This window comes from Vitis riparia, chromosome 9 (genome assembly GCF_004353265.1).
Source record: "Vitis riparia cultivar Riparia Gloire de Montpellier isolate 1030 chromosome 9, EGFV_Vit.rip_1.0, whole genome shotgun sequence".
Taxonomy (NCBI): domain Eukaryota; kingdom Viridiplantae; phylum Streptophyta; class Magnoliopsida; order Vitales; family Vitaceae; genus Vitis; species Vitis riparia.
This window is the reverse complement of record NC_048439.1, coordinates 13084497-13105830: the sequence shown is the minus strand read 5'-3', so window position 1 is coordinate 13105830 and position 21334 is coordinate 13084497. Positions and strand designations below refer to the sequence as shown.

The following is a 21334-nucleotide window of genomic DNA, read 5'->3' as shown; positions in this document are numbered from 1 at the left end:
ATTTCGGCGATATTTTGGAGAAATATCGCTTATCGGCCGGCTCCAACACAATATTCGTCACCGATTATCGGTCGACGGAAATATCGGTAATTTTTTAAAATATCGCCCATATTTCGGTATTTATCGGTATTTTTACCGATTTTTCGGGATATTTCCCGATATTTCCTACCAGTCCAGCCCGCGCACAGGATACAAAATCTGTCCAATTTTTTTTTAAAAAAAAACAAACATAATATGCTATTTGGTAATCTGATCATGATTTGCAGGCAAAGGTTGTGCTTTTCAGCCTGGCTCAAAAATCGTGGATTTAGGGTTCGTGAAATTTAAATCCAATGGCACAACAGCAAAGAGACTCCTAGAACAGATCCAGAAAACACAGGGAGCAAAAGAAAAGCAATTTTTTTGGTTTTCCTTGAGATGAATTTTCCCGGAAATCGAATGGGGGATGGATTTTCTTGGGAATCAAACGGGGTTGCAAAAAAAAAAAAAGAATAATAACATGATTAGATTAGTACCTTGGAGGATTGATAGTAGCAGAGGAAAATAGGGCCTTTTAAGGGATTCTCTCGTCTGGAGGGCAACTTCAGACAAGGGCTTCTTAATGCCCGAGTGAGAGAAGTGGGTGGCACTTTTGATTTTTAGATTTAGTAGAGATTAAAGAAAAAAAAAAAATCATGAGAACAATTTTCCTCTCTCTATATAAATAATTATTAATTATCCATCTTTATTTTGATTAAATCATTGCCATGGATTAAAATTTTGGTTTTTATCAATTATATTTATAAATTAAATTAATTTGATAAGATAAATTATTAATAATTTAATATTTAAATAAATTAATGTTAATAAAAAAAGTTGTTATCACATATATTTTAATAAAATTTTAGAAATTAAATCTTATATAAATATTTTATATAAATTAATTTAATTTTTCATTTAAAATATAATAAAACGTATTTAATAAAAGTATTTTAAAAAATTTAAATAAATATTGTCTTCAACAAAATGAACTCCCTTCCATATAACAATATGACGTAACCATAGCGATATTTATTTTTATATTAAGAATTATTATAATGTCATATATATTATATTATATATAAATTATTTTTATTTAATAAAATCAAATATTTCTTAACTCAATTCTAACTTTATACACTTCCAAAATTTACATTTATCATTCTTAAAATTCAAATATTGAACCTACTTATATATCTTTATCTATCATGTTTTCTTCTTGATCATATATATATATATATATCAATTGCACTTACAAAAAAATTTAAAATATGTATTTTTACTTATTTTATCATTTTTTTGAATTTTTCCAAACATTCCTATGAATTTTAAATAATTTTCGCTCCACCGATATTTGTGAAAAAATATTCACTAATATTTCTTCGATATTTCTGATATATTCGTAAAATAAAACTACTGATCTATCCGTAATTACTGATATTTTCATCTTTGGGAGGATTAGATTTCTAAAATTGAGTTTTAAAAACCCTTTTAATCAAATAACCCTAAATAAATTTATTGATTATTTGAATATATTTCTCGATTCTAAAAGCATAAATGAACTTTCTATCTTTAAGAATTATTTTTAAAATTTGAGATAGTAAAAACAATTTAATACTCAATTTTTTTAAAATAACTTTTAAAAATCATTATCTTTTAGAATTAATTTTACAAAAGTTTTTATATTTTATATAAGAATTACTATTATTTTTCCTTTTTAAAAATAAAAAATAAGAAATATATCCCAACAATACCTTAATTGTTTTATTTACATTTGTTAACATATCACTTGTATAATAAATTTAATTAAACATCTAAAAAATGATTTCAATCGATATCACTTCCCTCCACATTACATTAAGTGGGCATGCTAAAGACATAAATAGTCATAGATAATTATGGGATGAGATCCTTTCAAATGGGATAAAAGAATTCCTACTATTATTATTTATTTTATTAGTCTCTTTTGTTCTCTTAATTCTTAATTGAAAAAATAATTTAAAAATACAATTACAAGTACAAAAATGAGTAATAACCCTTAATAAAAACCGATACGATTCAATTCAACATTTTGTTCATTCAGGTTTGATTGTACCATAGCTCTATAATTTGGATTAAGTTTATCGTTGGATGAACTACATTATTGATATTAACCCCAAAAAAGAAGTGGTAGGTACAATTGGCTCGTGAACAACCAATCATTGCACTGTAAAAATTGGATAAATTCGATCTATGGTCATTGGGGTCTCCTAAAAAGATCTACTAAATTCATCGAGTTGTTCCAAATGATCAAAACGACTGATTATTAATGAAATTCCTTATTGACTCTCTGTAATATACTCACTTGGTTAAGGACTTCATTATTAATTTATTTATTATCAAAGATATGTGAATAAGTATTTATTATTGAAATATTAATATTATGTAAACAATAAGGTTAATAAATTTAAAATAGAACCTATATATATATTTTTAGCTATTTCAAAGATATATGAATATGAATTTATTATTAATTTATATATTATAAAAAGACGCATAAATATGTATTTATTATTAATTTATTAATATATTTCCTATCAAAGAAGTATTAATATTATGTAAACAATAAGAGTAATAGATTTAAAACATAACCTGATTTTTGAAATTAAATAAAGGTTGTAAAGCGTCTGATTTATTTCTCAATAAGATAATATCTAGATTTAAGTGAATCTAGAAGAGCATGTAATATCTACAACCACCAGAAGATTGGGTGGGTGAAGGACCCTACAAATCTGAATGGAATAGTTGCAAAGTTGAGCATATTCTGTTTCCAGAATTTTCATTTTACTTCATTTTCTCTGCATTCATTTCTCATTGAAAAGAACACAGGAAGAAACACTGAACCAGAAGGAAGTTCAAAACAAAGATAAGAAAAAGATGGAAACCAAACCCCATAGATATAAAGAACAAAAGGATAAATTTGACAACTTTTTATTTTTATTTTTATTTATTTATTTATTCATTTTCTAAAAATGACTTCTTCCTCCTTTTCCAAGAAGATCTTCAAGACATCAAATGGGAACAGAGAGCTTCTAGGGCTTCCAGGGTCTAATATGTTCTCTAGTTGCACCTTCACTCCTACTTAGACCTTTGAAGATTGGACACAAATCCACAGGCCATCAAAAAATATGTAAATCCTACTCATAATGACAAAGTATTTGAAAGAATTTTCCTAAAATCTGATCAATAAGGTTGATATAAATAAATCCCTTATTTCAAATAGGTAAAATCTAAAAAATATTCACTTGCTTGGAGGCAAACAACAATTCAAACAAAACACAAAAAGGGCTCTTGTGGTTTGGCAATGCTGTCATCAGTTCTCTGAAGCTGCTGCCTAGGCCCATCTTCACAGCCTTTTGAATGTGCTCCAAGTTATGCTTCAACTGGCCAAAAGAAGAAAAGCAGCATATTTACAATTTAGTCTCAGATGATAGAAGCAAGTGACCACCTGCTTAGGTTTAAACCACCTTGAAGTAAATTTCAGCTGTAACCAACTTACCACCTTTGTGCTGTACCACAATAAACCATATCTCTAAAAAAATTCCCAAGTATGCATGTCATTATATGATTACAAATTACAAGCATTGCACAAGAGAAAATACAAGAAAAAAATATTGCAACAGTTTCAGATCTACAATAATGAATTCCAAATGCAATATGCAATGTAAGACCCTACTTTCTGTTTCATTTCCGGAACAATTATAAAAAACATTTTGCCATGGATCTACAGTACCCAACAGAAAGTCAAGGCAAAACTTCATCATCCAATTAAAATATTTGAATAATTTCTTCTTCTTCTTTTTTTTTTTTTTATATTGTTCAACCACTTCGTGCTACAGATTAAATAATGGCCGTTCAATCAACAATGATGAGTTGATGCAACCAAATAAATGATGAATGCAACAAGCTTCCTTTCCTTTTTTACCACTAATAATGCTATCCACATCAGCAGAGCCCATAGTTTGATAAGAGATTTTCCATGAACAAAAAGGCTTGGTTTCAATTGAAACATGCACCAAGCATCTTTTCCAGTAGTTAAATTTTTTAATCAGATTGTTTTCTTATTAAGAACAAACTGAACTTACCAATTAAAAGACATTACCAAATAGAATTTCATGAATAAAAACATTTAAAAAAATCACCACAGCAAAGAGCAGAGGATTGTTAAACTTCTAGCTCATCATTCACAGATTTTCAGATAGATGGATTTGAAAAAAAAAATTTACATTTAAATTAAAAAAAAAACCACTGTTCTAGATAAAGTTTGAAGGAACTTTGGCATAATGGTGGATAAGATTTGATTAAGAAGCCTTCCTTAGTCAATTTACTAACTGACTATTGTCAGCTGATTGTTATCAAGTTATTTTAAGTATTGCCAGAAATTTAGCCAAATTACTCAACTATGGCACTTTTATTATAGAACACCAAACCAAGACATCTTATACCAGTTGCTACTCATCCAAGATCTTAAACCTTTTATCAAAAGGAAACTTTCAAAAGGCCCTATATTTCTCGACAATCAGCACAAGACCCTTTACTAAACGTGCAATCTTGCCACCCAGGAATTAATTTTCATAACTAACAAGTGGGGTGGGAGTAGTGGGGTGCTGTAAGAAGAAAAAGGAAGCAGAGTATGCAGTGTTCATATGAATAGCTGGCTTTTTTTAGAAACAAGCTAGTATGTCTATCATCCATTAGCTTTATTGGACTATTGTGTCTTGCAGTAGAACTTAAGTCTACAAAAGTATCTTGAGGACTGGGTAATGGATATTTGTGCTTTCCACTTGATTGTTTGAGAGGTGGCTTGTTGCACCAGATCTCATCTACCAGATTTAGATCCCAAAGTTCAGATTCCCTCATTACTTCCTATTCAAAACTTGTGTATAAGAGCTTAATTCAGGCTATCATCTCACCCTACCCAATAAGAATCTAGAGGGACTCAATGAATTGATACCCATAATTCCCCTAAAAAGGAGGCAGCTAAATTCCACTGAGCCAAGCAACCAGTTATGTCAAAAGTTGAGTATGACTATGTTACATGCAATATTATTTATGAGAACTACTGAACAAAATTATAGAGTTCAGTTCATTCAGGCTGTTTTGATCAAAACATTTTATGCCATCTTAAAATATATTGAGAGCCTGTCTTGGGTCTCTAGGACAGTCCAAGACCACAATTTAAAAGCTTTAACAAGGGATTGTGCTCTGCAAAGTCTCTTCTTAGCTCCATATCTGAAGTATTCCTTTGTTTTTGTTTTTTTTTTTTTCAATCAGAAACAAGAATGTATTAGAATGAACAAAGTGAATACATGAGAAGGATAAGGTATCCTTCCAAGATTTACAAAAGGGAAACAAAAGAGAAAACACAGTATAAAACCTTTCAATCAAATGAGGTTTTAAACATCTTAATCACCATGAGGCAATACAAAATCTCAATCAGATAGGATCATTACGAATCTCCTCTTCTCATTATTCAAACCCTCATGGCCTACACACTGAATGTCAGTCGAGCTGAATAACACTGAGAGGAATGCCATGATATAGGAGGCCAAAAAAGATAAATAGAAATGAATTAGACCTCAAATTGTCTTTGGATTCCTCCACTTGTCTTTGAAAATCCTAGTATTTCTTTCCCTCCACACAAGCCATATCAACAAAAGACAAGTTATTTTCCACAAGGCTTTGCCTCTAACGGAGCTCCTCAAAACCCTACATGAGATGGTCATCATATCATAAATGTTCCAAGGAGGAATGCAATCCAAACTAGCTAATCTGAATAGCCTTTGCCATAGGCTGAGAGTCACCAAGGAATATAAAAGAAGATGGCCGTCTGTTTCTCCACTCCTAGAGCACAAAATGCACCATTCAGGGCTTAAGGGTTTTGTAAGGTCTTCCTAATTGTGGCATGTCATTCATGTTCACCTTCTTATGTGTCATTAACCACGCAAGGGCTTTGACCTTAGAAGGGACTTTAGATTTCCATATAAAATTAATTGCAAAGAAAGGAATTGTGTGAAGGATTGGACAAAAGCTAATTAAAAAGACTTTATCGAAAATAAACTAGTGAAAGACAATGACCAAGCTATTATGTCTAGAACAAACGATGACAACTGTATACAAGTGAGACAAGACATTAGACTTTCAAGATCCTCAATCTCCAAGTCATTAAGGTTGTGGCAAAGAATTAGATTCCAAGGAAAAGGGGGAAAGGAACCAAGGATAGTTGAGATAGGAAAATTTCTAATTGCAACAACTTTGAAAAGTCGACTAAACTGAGAGCATAATGGTTGGTCTCCCCACCACAAATCTTCCCAAAGACATTCTTGCCCCATCAACCATCATAAAATGAGTAAATATGGAAAAATCTTGAAAAACCAATACAATAGCTTTCCAAGGAGATCGATGTGACTACCTGACCAGAATATCAATGTCCCATCCGTTGAAATAACCTGGTGACAAAAGTAGAACTTTTGTTTGGAAACTTCTAAAGCCGCTTCCCTAAAAGAGTTCAATTCCTCAAAGAAAATTGTCCTAAAGCCTAAAGCCCAAACCCCCTTCCATCTTTAGCTTGCATGCTAGCTCCTAGTTAATGAGGTGATCTATCTTACACTCACCCGCCCCTCTGACCAAAGAAAGTTCCTTTGTAATTTCTCAATCTTAGACTCATTTGAAAATGGAATCTTGAAAAGAGAGAAAATAGCTAGGAATGTAAGACAACTAGGACTAAATTAGAGTTATTCTTTCACTTAATGACAAAAAAGCCTTTTCCCACTCATCTAGTCTTCGTGAGATTCTACCAATCACTAAATCCCAAAAAGTGATGGTCTTTGGATTCCCACCTAATAGAAGGCCTAAGTACGATAAAGGCTAATGCCAATATAGAGATTTTGATCCTCATTCATGTTGATACCTGATGGAGTGCTTTTGTTTAAATTAATCTTAAGACTAGAAATCTGCCTAAAAACCAACAAGATTATATTAAGATTATGTAACTCTTCCATATAGGCTCTCGAAAAAAAGATGGTGTCGCCTGCAAATTGCAAATGAGAATTCTATCGCTACTTCTACCCACTACGAAGCCTTCCAACAAAGTAGTCTCCTTTGCTCTTGACATCAACCTGCTTAAAACATCCATTGTTATAGTGAAAAGGAAAAGGGAAAGAGGATTTCTTTGTCCTAATCCCCTAGTTACTTTAAAACAACCTTTAGCACTTCCATTCACTAAGACCATAAAGTTTGTTGTAGACGAGCAACCCCTCATCTAAGACCTCCATCTTGTACTAAATCCCTTCTTTTTTAGTACATGATCCCAAAAAACCTCATTCTGCATGATCTTAAGTCTTTTCAAAATCAAATTTGAAAACTACTCCTTCCTCTCCTAAGCTATTTTTCTCATCTACCATTTCATAATTTGCCTCCCCTCAACAAAGACTCCTTGGGTTGTGTGGATGGTTTCATGAAGGACGCCTTGAAACCACCTTCTAACACTTTAGCTATGATCTTATACAAACTAGTGACTAAGCTAATGAGTCTAAAATCCAAGATTTTGTTAGCCCGACTCTTTTTTAGCACAAGGTCAATTAAGGTAGCGTTGGTGCTTTGTTTATTACCCCATTATTACAAAACTCCAAGAACACTTGTACTAAGTCATCCTTGAACATCCCAACATTCCTAAAACACTGCAAAAGTGAAGCCATTAAACCCAAGAGCTTTTTCCCTATCTAATTGAAAACAACTTTGTAAATCTCCTCTTACATAAAGAGGAGATGGTCTAGCCAATTACCACTCTCTGCCAAGATTAGGGGCTAATCCAAGCCTTCTAACCTCCACGAATTTCCAAAGGGCCTAGAGTATAACTTTTCAAAAAAATAAATAAAAAAAATGCACAATCTCCTCTAAAATGCTTTCAAAATTATCTAGAGTTGTCCCTTCTTCATTCACCAAGGTCTTGATGAACTTCCTATTCCTCCTTCCATTGGCCACGTTATGAAAATACTTGAGAGTTACCATCTCAACCTACCTCTTTTGACTCCAATGCATCTCATCCTGTAGCAATAGCTCCTCCAATTCCAACAATATCTTCAAGAATATTCTTCTTCCTCCCTTTTATATCTCCAAAAGACACCTTATTCCATTCTTTCAGTTTTGATTTAACAAATTGAAGCCTCTTCATGAATTTATGTCCTTCCTACCCTTCACTTTGAAACCCTCCACCAAAAGCTAAATTTTTCCTTCAAGTTTGGGTAGAGCAACCACATATGTTCAAACCTAAAATGGGTTAGAACCCACTTGAAAGGGCTGGCATCCAGAACAATCGGGCAATGATCAAAGGCCAACCAAGGGAACCAAGGGAGAACTTCTTGGAGACTTTGTGGGAAGCTTTGCTACCACTCATTTGAAAACACAAATCTACCCAATCTTTTGCATACAGGGGATCCTTGCATGTTTGGCCAAGTAAACAAAGCATTCCCTCATACTAAGGGTTAATCTAGAAACCCCTAACTTCATTGAAATTCCTCTTATAACATTAAAATCCCCTCCCACACACCATTTCATAAAGGTTAAACCAAAAAGATTTAGAAGCTCCATCCAGAAATCCTTTCTAAGGGAGGAAAATTTGGGTCCATACACTAAGGTGAGCTAGAAAATCCCAACTATGTCTAAAAACAATTTGACCATAACTAAAAAGGATCCTACTTCCACCTTTGTGCAAATATACTTATTTGAGTCTCAAATAATCAAACTCCCTCTCAATATCCCACATGTCGTAAGATAAGCCCACTCCTTGTCCCTAGATGATCACACACTTCCCATGAATCTCCTATCACACATCTCTCTTTTTGTTTCTTGAAGCATTACAAGGTCTAGAGATTCATGACCAAGGAAATCTTGAACAACCCTTCTTTTCTTTCTAGAGTCCAATCCTCAGATATTCCAAGTAATGATCTTCATACCAACTCTTTAGTCTCATCAACCTCTAAACTAGATTCTACATGTCACTAAGAACTTTGAGTTTTATTCTGAGCTTTCTCTTGAAGCATGCCTTATCCAAAGACTTTACACTACCACGGCCCGTGGAAATAAAATTCTCACTATACTTAACAAGCACAATATTCATGATGGACAAACCTAACTAAACTTGAGCATTCTATCCATGCCCCATAAGGTACACCTTATTTGATGTATCTAATCCACTCCCCAAAACTTAAGCATGATTTCAAAGATCATAAATCAGGTATGTCTTCCATTTTTCATCTTCTTTCTAATCTAGGTTTTAAAGCTCATATAGGATATAGGTCCAAAAAAACAAACTTGTTGTTCCATTGGTCCACCCTCCCTCCCTGTCAAAGGCTTTCCCTTTTCCTTCCCCCTTCCTATTCCTATGTGGTCTAATACTAGCAAGTATGGTAATATTTGAATTATTATGTATTTCATCTACCAAAAATAAATAAAAGAAAACAACAAGAAATGTGAATTGGCATAACAGAAATCAACACCGTATCAGCTTGCTGTTAATAAGTTTCTCGGTATGTATCCCCAATTAATGTTACAATTATGCAAACAACTGAAAGGTTTAGATTTGTCTTAAATCATGCATGCTTGTCACCTATTTTTGTCATGTAAAGTTAGAAAACCCAAATCATTAGCAGGGTGAAAGGAATGATCAAGTCATGGTAGAACACACTTTACACATATAACATCATATTCCAGAAAAAGGAATCACATTAGCAGAAGTCAAACCTTAAGATGATGAAGGTGGTGCTAGATCTTGAGTCTTGGTAATAGGTTCAGGTGGCACATAGATTCGTGCTTTCTTCAGAATTTCTGCAACAACCCAATGCTTGTGCTTGCTCAAGGGCCTAGAAGGATCCAACCTAACCTGGAATGACAGTGTTGTTTCACAAGTTATTTTATCCATTATGAAAAAACGGAAGTGGAGAAAGGAAGGAACCCATTGCTTTAACAACTGACTCGGTCACCAATGTTGCAGAGGTTGTGTTCGTCATGAGCCATGAACTTGCTGGTTCGTTTGACATAGCGGTTGAAGAGCTTGTTGTGGAAGAGACGGTCCACTGCCACCACTACTGATTTCTGCATCTTGTTCGACACCACCATCCCCACCACAGGCTTCATCTCGCTACTGAAGCCCTAACCTTCTATTCTGACGATATAATATTGTTACTGACCTGATCATCAAATTTTAACAAAATAAAAATGAATAGTGCTCTGTTTAGCTTCTGAGAAAGTTAAGGAAACTGAGAGAATACAGGAAAAACCTTTCATTTAATCAGTAACCAAACACAATCCTACTCACCCAAATTAAATATCTCGTCAGAGATTGATGCCAATGATGTTATTTGACTACAAATATTTTTGTTGTGAAGGAAAGAGGGATAGGAGAGGAACCCCTTTTCCCTTTTCCCATTACCCTTTTCTTTAATGTGAATATAATTGATTTAACTGAAAGATGGATAAGCCTGATCACCAGTCATTTTTCATGGCTCTCTCTCTCTCTCTATCGGTATTCTTCTAATTTCTTATATTAATGCACAGATGGCCCTGATCACCAATCACTGATCATGCTCAAGATTTCCTTCTTTTCCCCATTTTCAGGATTAAAATCAAACATAATAAAGGATTAAAAGAAAGGAAGGAAAAAAGGGAGGGTTTGGAAACTAGTCCTCGAAACACAGAAACCTCTTCCTCAAAAAGCCTAAGCACTACGGTGCACACTATCCGCCTCTTTCTAGGTTCTCATTTCAAAAAGACGAGGAGGAAGATCATAGTGAGGTGTGTTCATACTGTTGTATGTGGATGTAGTTTTGTTTTTGTTTTTGCAACGGTAGACTTTTGTCGCATCTTTTTCTGGTATTTGTTCCATATGAATTTGTTCTTCATGAATCTTCACTGTATTCATTTTAATTTCTAGTTCCCTTTGAATGGAGGAATATTTTTATTTTATTTTATTGGAAATGACAAAGGAATATATTGATAGAAAAAAGAAGGATAAGGAATTCTCCCACAAAAAAAAAAACTAAACTATAAGAATACGAAAACAAGAAAATACAATGTAATAACGAACAAACTCTCTAAACCAGACCAACCCAAAGGAATTACACGCCGCTAGACAATCAAGTTGTAACATATTAAGGGGAGTCCCCTTAAAAACCTTGGAACAAAAAGCCCAAAGAGAAACAAGGAAATAAATAGAATCCCAAAGATTCTCTGAATTCCTTACTTTATCCTAAAAAATCTTCGCATTTCTTTCCCGCCACACAACCCAAATTTTAGCAATACACGCAAATTGCCACAAAACTATCCCTCTCTTAGATAAACCAAAACCATTGTAATTGATGGACAACATGTCAGAAATGCTCCTCGGGGGAACCCAATCTGTCTTGGCTAACTGAAATAATCTGTGCCACAACTTCATCATCAAAGAACAATGTAGGAAAAGATGATATGTTGATTCTCCATACCTCATGTACAACTTACAAATATCATGACTAAGAGCTTTGTAGGGTTTTCTCAATTGTAGCAAGTCATTAGTATTTACCTTCTTGTGTGCCACCAACTAGACAAAGGACTTGACTTTGAAAGGGACTTGAGAATTCCAAACGAACTTAGTAGGGAAAACTGGAGGAAAACCAGAACATTGGGATAAGGCAAGAAAGAAATATTTGACTGTAAAAAGCCCTGAAGAAGATAACGACCAGGATCTCGCCTCTGAAACCGAGGATGACAAATGCAGACAATCAAGTGACTGCATGAGGCCTCCTAAATCTTCTATCTCAGAATCGAATAGGTTGCGACGAAAATTAAAGTTCCAAGAGAAGGGACGAGTAGAACCAAGAATTGAAGAAATAAGAATATTTTTATCCGTGACTACTCTAAATAGTCTTGGATATTGGGATCCCAAAGGTTGGTCCCCCCACCACAAGTCTTCCCATAACCGAATTCTTTCCCCATCTCCTACCACAAACCGAGTAAACTTGGAAAACTCCTGAAAGATTTGTGCAATAACCTTCCAAAGACAACGATGTGACCATCTGACTATAGTGTTGGCATCCCAACCATTAGAGTGTGATCCATAAATGTTTAAAATAACCTGATGCCATAGAGCTGAACCCTCCCTAGGGTACCTCCACAACCATTTCCCTAAGAGAGCGACATTCCTTAGAGCAATCTTCCCAAATCCCAAACCCCCTTTTGCCTTCGGCTTATACACTACATCCCAGCTAACAAGATGATCTCTTTTACCTTCCCCAACCCCTGACCATAAAAAATCCCTTTGCAATCTCTCAATTTTTGCAGCCACTGAAGGGGGTATCTTAAATAAAGAAAGGAAGTAGCAAGGCATGTGGGTGAGGCAAGATTGGATAAGAGTTATCCTACCTCCAAAAGATAAATAAGCCTTTTGCTACCCATCTAATCTTCTCGAGATCCTCTCAATCACTGGATCCCAAAAGCCACAAGCCTTGGGATTCCCTCCCAAAGGAAGACCCAAGTAGGGTATAGGCTAACCAGAAGCCTTGCAATCAAGCAACTCGGCCAACCTAGAAAGATGATTTTGTTCAAGATTGATGCCATAAATATTACTCTTGTCAAGGTTAACCTTAAGCCGAATGGAGGAATATTAATGATTGAATGAAATCATTGTTTTTGTTTCCAGAGAATGGATTAGGTTCCGCTCAGTGGAGGTTTTTTCCCCTCTTATGGGTTTGGGTTATTTAGGATTGAAAATTTAGATTTCTTTAATTATTGTTGGAAACCTAATTATTGTGTTTTCTGTTTATCTTATCATGTTAGTGGATTGGGATAGAAAGCAAGATGGGAAATGTGGATCCTCCCTGGCTCTCCACGAAGCTCACCAGAATTCAGCTCCTTTCTCTTCTATTTCAGTTCATTTGCAAGCATTTTTTCATGTTTTGTTTCTTTGATGTGGTTCTGCTTCTTAAAAAATTCCATGTTTCTAGGGTTTTGTCGTACTTCTCATCAATCTGGGGTTCACTATCAAGTCAAAATATTTCATTATGTTCGATGTTTAGCGCTGAAATTTGAATGAGTATTCTGATAATGTCAGAAGTAGAATACTGGAAAATTTGAATTTGCCTGAATTTTGGGTGGTGAGTGAACACTGTCTCAGTTACGTTTGGTCATTGCGGCTTTATCTGGTGTGCCCATTTTCCAGTAAAGAATATTTGAACGCAACAGATATTTTTCTTAGTTGCGATCAAGTCCAGAAGTTGTTTTCAAAATTAAGCAGAATCTTATAAAATTTTGGGTTATTCTCTTAATTGATTCACTATATGTGCTAATGTTAACTTATTTTACTTCTCTGTAACAAAATCTTGCAAGAAATTCTGATAAAATAAATAAATAAATAAATCTTGCAAACAACTGAAATTTGTGTGTACCATAACCTCTGACATTATTAAACTATTTTAGTACTTTTGTTGGTGTTTGTGACAGCTAATGCTTACTGTGGCATGTAGTCTTAAACTGGTGATAGTGGAAAAAAGGTTCAGTTTCACTATATAGATGTGGATATTCAACTTTCTGGACCTCCTTCCAGTTCAATTTTGGATATAGGATCTTGAATTATGCATATTGGAATATTCATTTTATTGAGTTTGTGCAAGACTGGCACAATCTACTCATTTTGGACTTTTGCTTTCTAGTGAGAAGGTATCTTCAAATGTGTTGGCCTATTATGATTTTAAAACACATGGTATGACATTAACTTGTTTTCTTAAGATTCTGGCTATGATATAAGATGAAAGTCCCTCTAAATTGACTATTTACCTTGGGCACGATAAAATTTATACTATGAGTGGATGTTAGGCTACTGATCTAGGTACTCCTTTATGCCAACAACACCTAAAGACAGTTTATAAAAACTGTCCAAAGTCCCTTAAGATGATTTTTTCTAAAGCACCCAAATATGGACATGCACAGAGAGGAAGGTAGGAAAGGTGGGAAGCATAAGGGGTTGGAAAGAAACCTTATGAGAAAACAACACTAAATGGTAGCTAACTGGTTGTGAGAGGTAAAACAAGAAACAGACCCGGTAGCTCAGAAACTTTCTACAAAATCAAACACATTTTCATAGTGTCACTGGGAGAATCTGCTCCACTAAAGGGATGTAGTAGTTGGTAGGGTGGGAAAGTGGAATAAGTGATTGGAGAAAAACATATGGTTACAAATTAAACCCAGGTGGCTCAGTGCTTCTTTAGAAATATGTCACAAGCAGTGCTGAATGGTGATGGGAAAGCCTCAACTCTGTGTTTGGTATTGAATTTGAAGCTGTATGGGGCACAGCCACAGGAAGCAAGCTCCAAGCTGTCACCATTCTGAAGTTGGCGAAAGACCCCACTAGCAACACAACTTGAAGAACTTTCCCAGAGAGAGCAAGAGTTGATGGAACCCTTTTTGGATTCTTCACACGTTGGAGGAATCTTTTTCTTTTTTCTTTTTCCATTGCAAAGGACCTAGGTACTTACTAGTATTTTGACTGCTTTTGCAACATTCCTTGGTGCCTTTGGGTCTTATAAATTACAGTTGATTATCAATGCCTTCCTAAGAAAGATTGTAATTACACCTATTGCTCACAGAAAGAAAAGGAAAAGCCCGCTTCCAGCAAGGCAAAAGATTCACTTAATCAACCCAAAAGCACTAGGCTGAGAGAGAGCACAAAGCAAATTACAACACTTTGTGCTTTAGCATACATGTACTGATGTCCATATCAGTAAGTAGTGGAGACAGGAGAGAATAAAAAATTGTTTGCAGCAAAGGAGGACTAAGTGCACAAATCATAATGAAGTCTTGAATACAATTGCTATACTATATTGTTCTAATAGAACCCTCTTGTGGTTTAGTCAAACACAAGCCATCAGTGGCCTCAAGAAAAAAAATGAACAATGCATAGAAGCAATCCAACTCAACCTGTACCATGACCAGTTTTCTGAAATGAATTTGAAATGGTTTTAAGACCAAGTTACTATTTTCATGGTAAAGCAATATTGTTAATATCTTGGTTAACTGATTCTAAATCTCAGTTTCCGCTAGGTGTTAAATTACAACTAACGCGAATTCTGAATGCTTGTGAGGGTTCCTTTTCCTGATTTTCTTTTCGTAAAGATTCTGTTTCCTTTTATCAAAAGTTTCACCATTGATGGGCTAAAGACTTGACCAAACTAGAAAATGATTGAAGCAGAATTGGGTATTGGCTATCCTCTAGCCTTGGAAATTCCTTGACTGGTCTTGATTCGATACATAACACCAACCTCCAACCCCACACCTATATAAAAAACTGATAAGAATTCTTCTAATGGAAAACCAAGGTCCCACTCTCTTCCTTTGTTGTCTTAAAGATATGGAAAACAATTAGTTCTTTTCTGCCTTTATGATTTCCCCAAATTTGGTCGTGCCCAAGAAAACCTTATAGAGCTTCTTACAGGTAAACAACAAATTGAACATGATTATATGTACTGGACCCCACCAGAGCATCTCCATAGTGCAGCATCATGCGTTATGGTTGCCAAGCGTCGTGCTTTCTTTCAACTTAATCGATTACAGCAATGACTATGAGAAGAAAAAGTGTAACTTCACTAGTGTTGGGCTCAGGTGCATTGTGTTTGTGGAAAACCTGATTCATATGTTTATTAGGGCTTCATGTTCGTGCAAAACTTGATTCACCAAGCAGCCACTAAAGTTGTTTCTAAGGGAAACCAGGAAAAAAACATCCTACAGATTAAAACAAACAAGCCTCAACTTCCTCTTTTTGAGGCTCTAAGGAGTAAGGACTTCAAATGCGGTAATATCAGACCCGGTAGCTCAGTAATATCAGAATCTGGTGAGGACAGAGCTTCACATTGCTCATTGGACAAGTGAATGACACAGTACAAGGGCAACAAAAAACAGCCCAAGCAGGCAGCAAATGGATTGTGATTTTATCAAAAGCAAACCATAACGGCACATGAAGATGCAATAAGTGTATAAAAAGGTCCTAAACAATTAAACCCATCAAAACTCAGTTCCTCAGAATCAAAATTCAATCATAACAGCACATGGAGATGCAAGACAGAGAGTGCATATCAGAGTAATGGGAACTGTAGAGGAGCAAAATTTCTAAACATCAATGGTTCCTCAAAGCCAGAACCGAATCACACAAATGCATCCACAAACCCATGAGCATCTCTACAAAATTCGTTGAACCTATAAACCTACTCCCACAAAATCAAAATTCCCCACAAAACCCCAAAATAAACCATTGGCATGAGAATCATAAAGAATCGTACCAGAGAAGATAGTAATAAACCATTTCCAAATAGAAAACAACCATTCTACCCATGGTTAAACCCCATTGCTGAGAAAGAGCAAGAACGAAAGCTGAAACCTAAATAGAGAGAGAAAATGGGGAAGAAATTACCTTGAGAAAGCTTGGTAATGGTTGTGGAACCAATGAGCTACACAGGGATGAGGTGACGGTTGGGGATTGCAGTTGCAATTGAGACTAGAGAGCTATATGGGATGGGCTAGGGTTGGGGGTCGGGGTTGCAATCGTGATTTGGGGGAGGTTTAAAAAGCTTGCTTTTTCTATTTAGAAAAAGCCAAATATTTTGGTTTTTTCTATTTGGCCAAAAATTTTAAAAATTCAATAATAAGTCATCAAAAATTAGAAAAACAAACAACCTAAATTCTGAAAGCAAATTGCTTTCAGCAAAAATCCAAAAAAACAAACGCCACCTTAGTAAGTGTCAATGTAACCCAATTTTTTTTTTTTATATGTACAAGTGCACAAGGTGTTTCCAAAATTCTAGCTTGAGTTGTAGTCCAAAATGAAACCTAGGATTCAAAACTTCCAACAATAGCATTGTAAAACTTAAAAGCATTCAAAGAGAAACCCTAGCCCTATGTTTGGTTCCAAGAAAAAAGAGCAACAAAGAAAACAATATTTTCATTTTTATGTCATCTCTTATCTTTTGCTTCCAAGAAAAAGTTATACATAATAATAATTAAAAATAAAATAAACCCAAGTCAACTAAGCAAACATTCAATGTGAGTTTTTAAGTAAAATGACATTTTTCTGTATTCCCAAACAGCAAAGACCGTCAAACTAACAAAAAAAACTCAGTATTAGCTGTAATCTGAACTTGCAATAGTTCCACGTCTGTAAAAGAGAAACCCTAAATTTCAGAACTCTCAGCAATAGCTTTTCCAAGTTATAAAGCGTTCAGAGTGAAATCCAACCCCCTGCTTGGTTACTAAGAAAATGAAGAAAAATAAAAGAAAAACACGCTTTGATTTCTATGTTATCTCCCTCACTTTCTTTGCTGCCAAAAATCCAAAAGACAAAAAAAAATATATATATATATATATAAATTTACTATTCTTTTTTTCTTTCCATTTGTCTGAGTATTTCTCAGCATCCAACGGACTGTATCTAACCTAGAAGAATTTTCTCGGTATCCAAACGATTGTCAATTGATTTAAATGGGAATAGAGATTGGAGCAGTACCTTAACTCAGAAATCGACCAAAATGCGCCGTTTGGGGAAAAATGATTGAATGCTCTTTGTGGACATTGATACCGGCCAGCAAGCCCTAAAACGGAGTACACGTTAAGTTTAGCACCAGTCGATTGATAATGGGGTCAGCTTGGGCCCATCCAATTTTTGAACTATTGGGCTGATTTCAACAGATCAAAAACCTCTGGATCAAATGTTGTCACTCAAATTCAACTCGACAATACGCTTTAAAGATTTTCAATCCACAATTATTTCAATTACGTTTAAGTCAGGTTTTGGGTATCACAAATTTGATGAATAATCTCATTTTCAATCCATGATAAGTTTGGTGAGGTTTAAGGTTTCATAAATTTGATAAATAAATGAATTAATCTGTTAAAAGGGATGAAATAATATCATATTTGTGAATTTAACATCTTCCGTGTTTTTTCTTGAAGAGTAACTATTTTTGACATAAATGCCCTTAACTATTTCGAGTATTAACATGTAGGTTTTAAAAAAAAATATTATTTTTATAAAAAAAGAATGAGAACATTTTTATCCAAATGTAGTAAAAAAATGATGGAATGTTAGATTTCCAAAATAAGGTTTCCAATGACTCTTTTAATCAAATAACCCTAAATAAATTTAGTGATTATTTGAATATATTTCTCATTTTTGGTTCTAAAAGTATAAATGAACTTCTATCTTTAAGAATTATTTTTAAAATTTGAGATAGTAAATAATTTTTAATACTCAATTTTTTAAATTAAAATTTTAAAATTAATTATTTGTCAGAATTAGAACCCGTTTGGCAGTGATTCTAGTGGAAGTGTTTTTATTGGAAGTATTTCCTTCTACAGTGTTTCTGTGAAAAACACTTTTATGAGAATTAGAAAAATGATTCTAATAGTATTTTTGATAATATGTTGTATAAGTATAAAAAGACTTTTAATATTAATAAATTACCAAAAAGGACATACAATTTTAATTACAAAAAGAAAATAGTATGATAAACAAAAAACTTTTCATTACAACAAAATATATAAACATCTATCTAAAAAGAATATATATATATATATATATATATATATATATATATATATATTAAAAAAAAAACTAAAAATAATATTTTTTATGATTTAAATAAAATTTTGAAAAATGTTTACAAAAAGAATTGGATTAATAAATAAATATCAATCATGATATAACAAATTATTTGATTATATATTAGTTTAAAATTAATAATTTTTTTATCACTATAATAAAATTTTTAAAAATATTTACAAAAAACATCTAAATCAATAAAAAAGAACATTGAATAAAAGATAATTTTCAAAGTAAAACAATATATGATTACCTATTAATTTCTCAAAAAAAAAAAAAGACTTTTCTAATTAAAATTAATAATTTTTTTATCACTATAATAAAATTTTAAAAAATATTTACAAAAAACATCTAAATCAATAAACATCTCATTTTAAGGAAATTCTTCAATAATACAACTTCCCTACAATCACAAGGATGCACAACCTAATCTCATGAAATATTCAAGCATTTTTATTTTCAGGTTCCATATGGAAACAAGGGAGCCCACAAGTAAATATGCTTCTATGATGCTCCCTTCAACACCAGGATCCCATTTTACCTAGTTTAAAAGGACAATTTATAATAAACAAGTAATAGGCAATATCAATGAAAATTATTCCCCATCCTAAAACTTTGAACAGTTTTAAGATGGAAATTTTTTTCCATTTGACACCAGGCCCATGTTTAACCAGTTTAAAGCCAGTCAAAAATAAAGAACAAATCATCATTTTCAAAATTATGACAATACTCACAAACAAGTCAACAAGCAATCTGAGAACTTTATTGCCCATCTTAAAATTTCAGGAAGTTCCTAAATCATAGGAGAGTCATCTTGACAAGCAAAGCTCATTTTTTAAGATTGAACACTCCTAGCAACTGAAAATTACATATCTACATAAGAAAAAACTTTAAATCTTTTGTAAACTTAAATTTTACAGATGCAATGTAAGTCGATAATTTTTTTATACAGAAAAAAACAAATTTACATTCAGCGGCGCTGATAAATGATTGAATGGTATACAACTGATCAACTTTAAAGATCTCAGCTGAGAAAAGAAAACAGAGATAAATGAAGAGTAATCAACACTATGGGATGGATTTATACAGAAAATCCAATGAAGGTAAGCCACTAGGCCCATTCTTATGTGCTGATAAGGAATAAGCCATGAGAACACAATCAAATGGTAAGCTGGGTTGTGTGGACCCTACAGTAACTATCATATGCCCCAATTCTTCGGGATGCCACGGTAACAACTCTCTGTAACAGTGTCCACCAACATCATACATCAAATCAACAAAAGAAAACCTCATCTGAACTATCCTAGTCCACGTAAACTAAGCATACTTTGCCACTCAACTCCAAGGCTTCTTATTGAAATATTGGTACTTGTATCTTTTCTCAGCCCTGTCCACATAAACAGAAAATCTCAAATTGAGGTTGTTGGGCTGGGTTAGTAGATATTGGAGTAAAGCACTAGTGTCTAATCATGGAAATATATACTGCACCTGATTGAGCACAGTTGTACACTTTGTATGTTGATGAAACAATGAATTGGCTTTCTAGTTAGACACAAGTAAAGAGAAAGAAGAGCATCAACTCATGACTTTAATTAGACTTGGCCTCTATGAAGTAGGAATTCTGTGCAGTTTAGCCTAACACCATAACAACATAATTGGACATAAAAAATAATCAGATGGAAACAAGAAGCAATCAAACACTTGAAAATTCTCATCACATATTCCCCGCTCTTTCCACCTGGAACATAAGTTCTGATTCCTGACCATTTACAACAAACAGAAAATAAAATCCAGGTCTCCAGGAACACGGGCAAGATTATTTCCTATAGGTAGGTCTCCACAAGGTCTAAGAACTCTCATGGGCATCCTAACAAACAGTTTGAGCGCAAATGCTCTACCCAACAAACTATAATATGAAATCAATAAGATTAAACCCGAAATTTTCTCATATTTTCCTTTAATTTCAACAATCAAACAAACCATAAAATCCTAATAACCCAACAAACCACAAAATTCACAACAATCAAACAAACCACAAAATCCTAATAACAATGAGACAACAATCATATCAAACGGGCTCTAAATAACAAGATATCACCAAACAAAGTTTTTCTTCCTTAAAAAAGAAACGGACCTGCAACACGTGAACTCAAAAACCCTAAACAGAGCACTTGCATAAGTGAACCAGAATAGAGAATGAGAGTTTTAGAGATAGAAGTACTCGGAAATGAGACTCGACTGCTCCATTGAAATCCTAAAACCCAAAACCCTAACTAACATTTCAAGACAATCAGACATTTAAAAAAAAAAAGGACAAGAAAAACAAGAAAAGAACATAGGGTTACCTTCGATCAATCAACGATGTCGAATGAAAGTGGAGCGTCTTTCCAACTGTGTAGTCTCGGATGGAGAGCGATAGAGGCGGAGAATGAAGAAGAGAGGTATAGGTATGAATTCCTGGGTGCATTTTTTGAATATTTCAAAATTTTTGAAGTGTTTTTTCTTAAAAAAAAAACACTTGTCAAATCCATCACTAAAATATCACTTTTAAGTGTTTTTCCAAAATTTTTAAAAGTAGTTTTTAAAATTTATCAAACATCTTATTTTTATTTCAAAAACAATTAAAAATATTTTTAAAAATCAAAACACTTTTAAAAATCA

The 21334-nt window shown here is 33.7% G+C and overlaps 1 protein-coding gene across 2 annotated transcripts; it reads right to left on the bottom strand.

Moving 5' to 3' along the window:
• Positions 1 to 3214: 3214 nt before the first annotated feature.
• Positions 3215 to 21121, bottom strand: LOC117921541 (30S ribosomal protein S17-like). Of its 2 annotated transcripts, XM_034839451.1 has the most exons (5): positions 21019 to 21121; positions 17579 to 17663; positions 10030 to 10244; positions 9799 to 9937; positions 3215 to 3440 (listed from the first exon to the last, which is right to left on the bottom strand). In XM_034839451.1, the coding sequence occupies exons 3-4, from the start codon at positions 10189 to 10191 to the stop codon at positions 9800 to 9802; spliced, it is 300 nt and encodes a 99-aa protein (XP_034695342.1). In that variant the 5' UTR covers positions 10192 to 10244; positions 17579 to 17663; positions 21019 to 21121; the 3' UTR covers positions 3215 to 3440; position 9799. The 2 variants fall into 2 exon arrangements, with proteins under 2 accessions (XP_034695342.1, XP_034695343.1); XM_034839452.1 differs by lacking the exon at positions 17579 to 17663 and having other exon boundaries at positions 21019 to 21120.
• Positions 21122 to 21334: the final 213 nt, after the last annotated feature.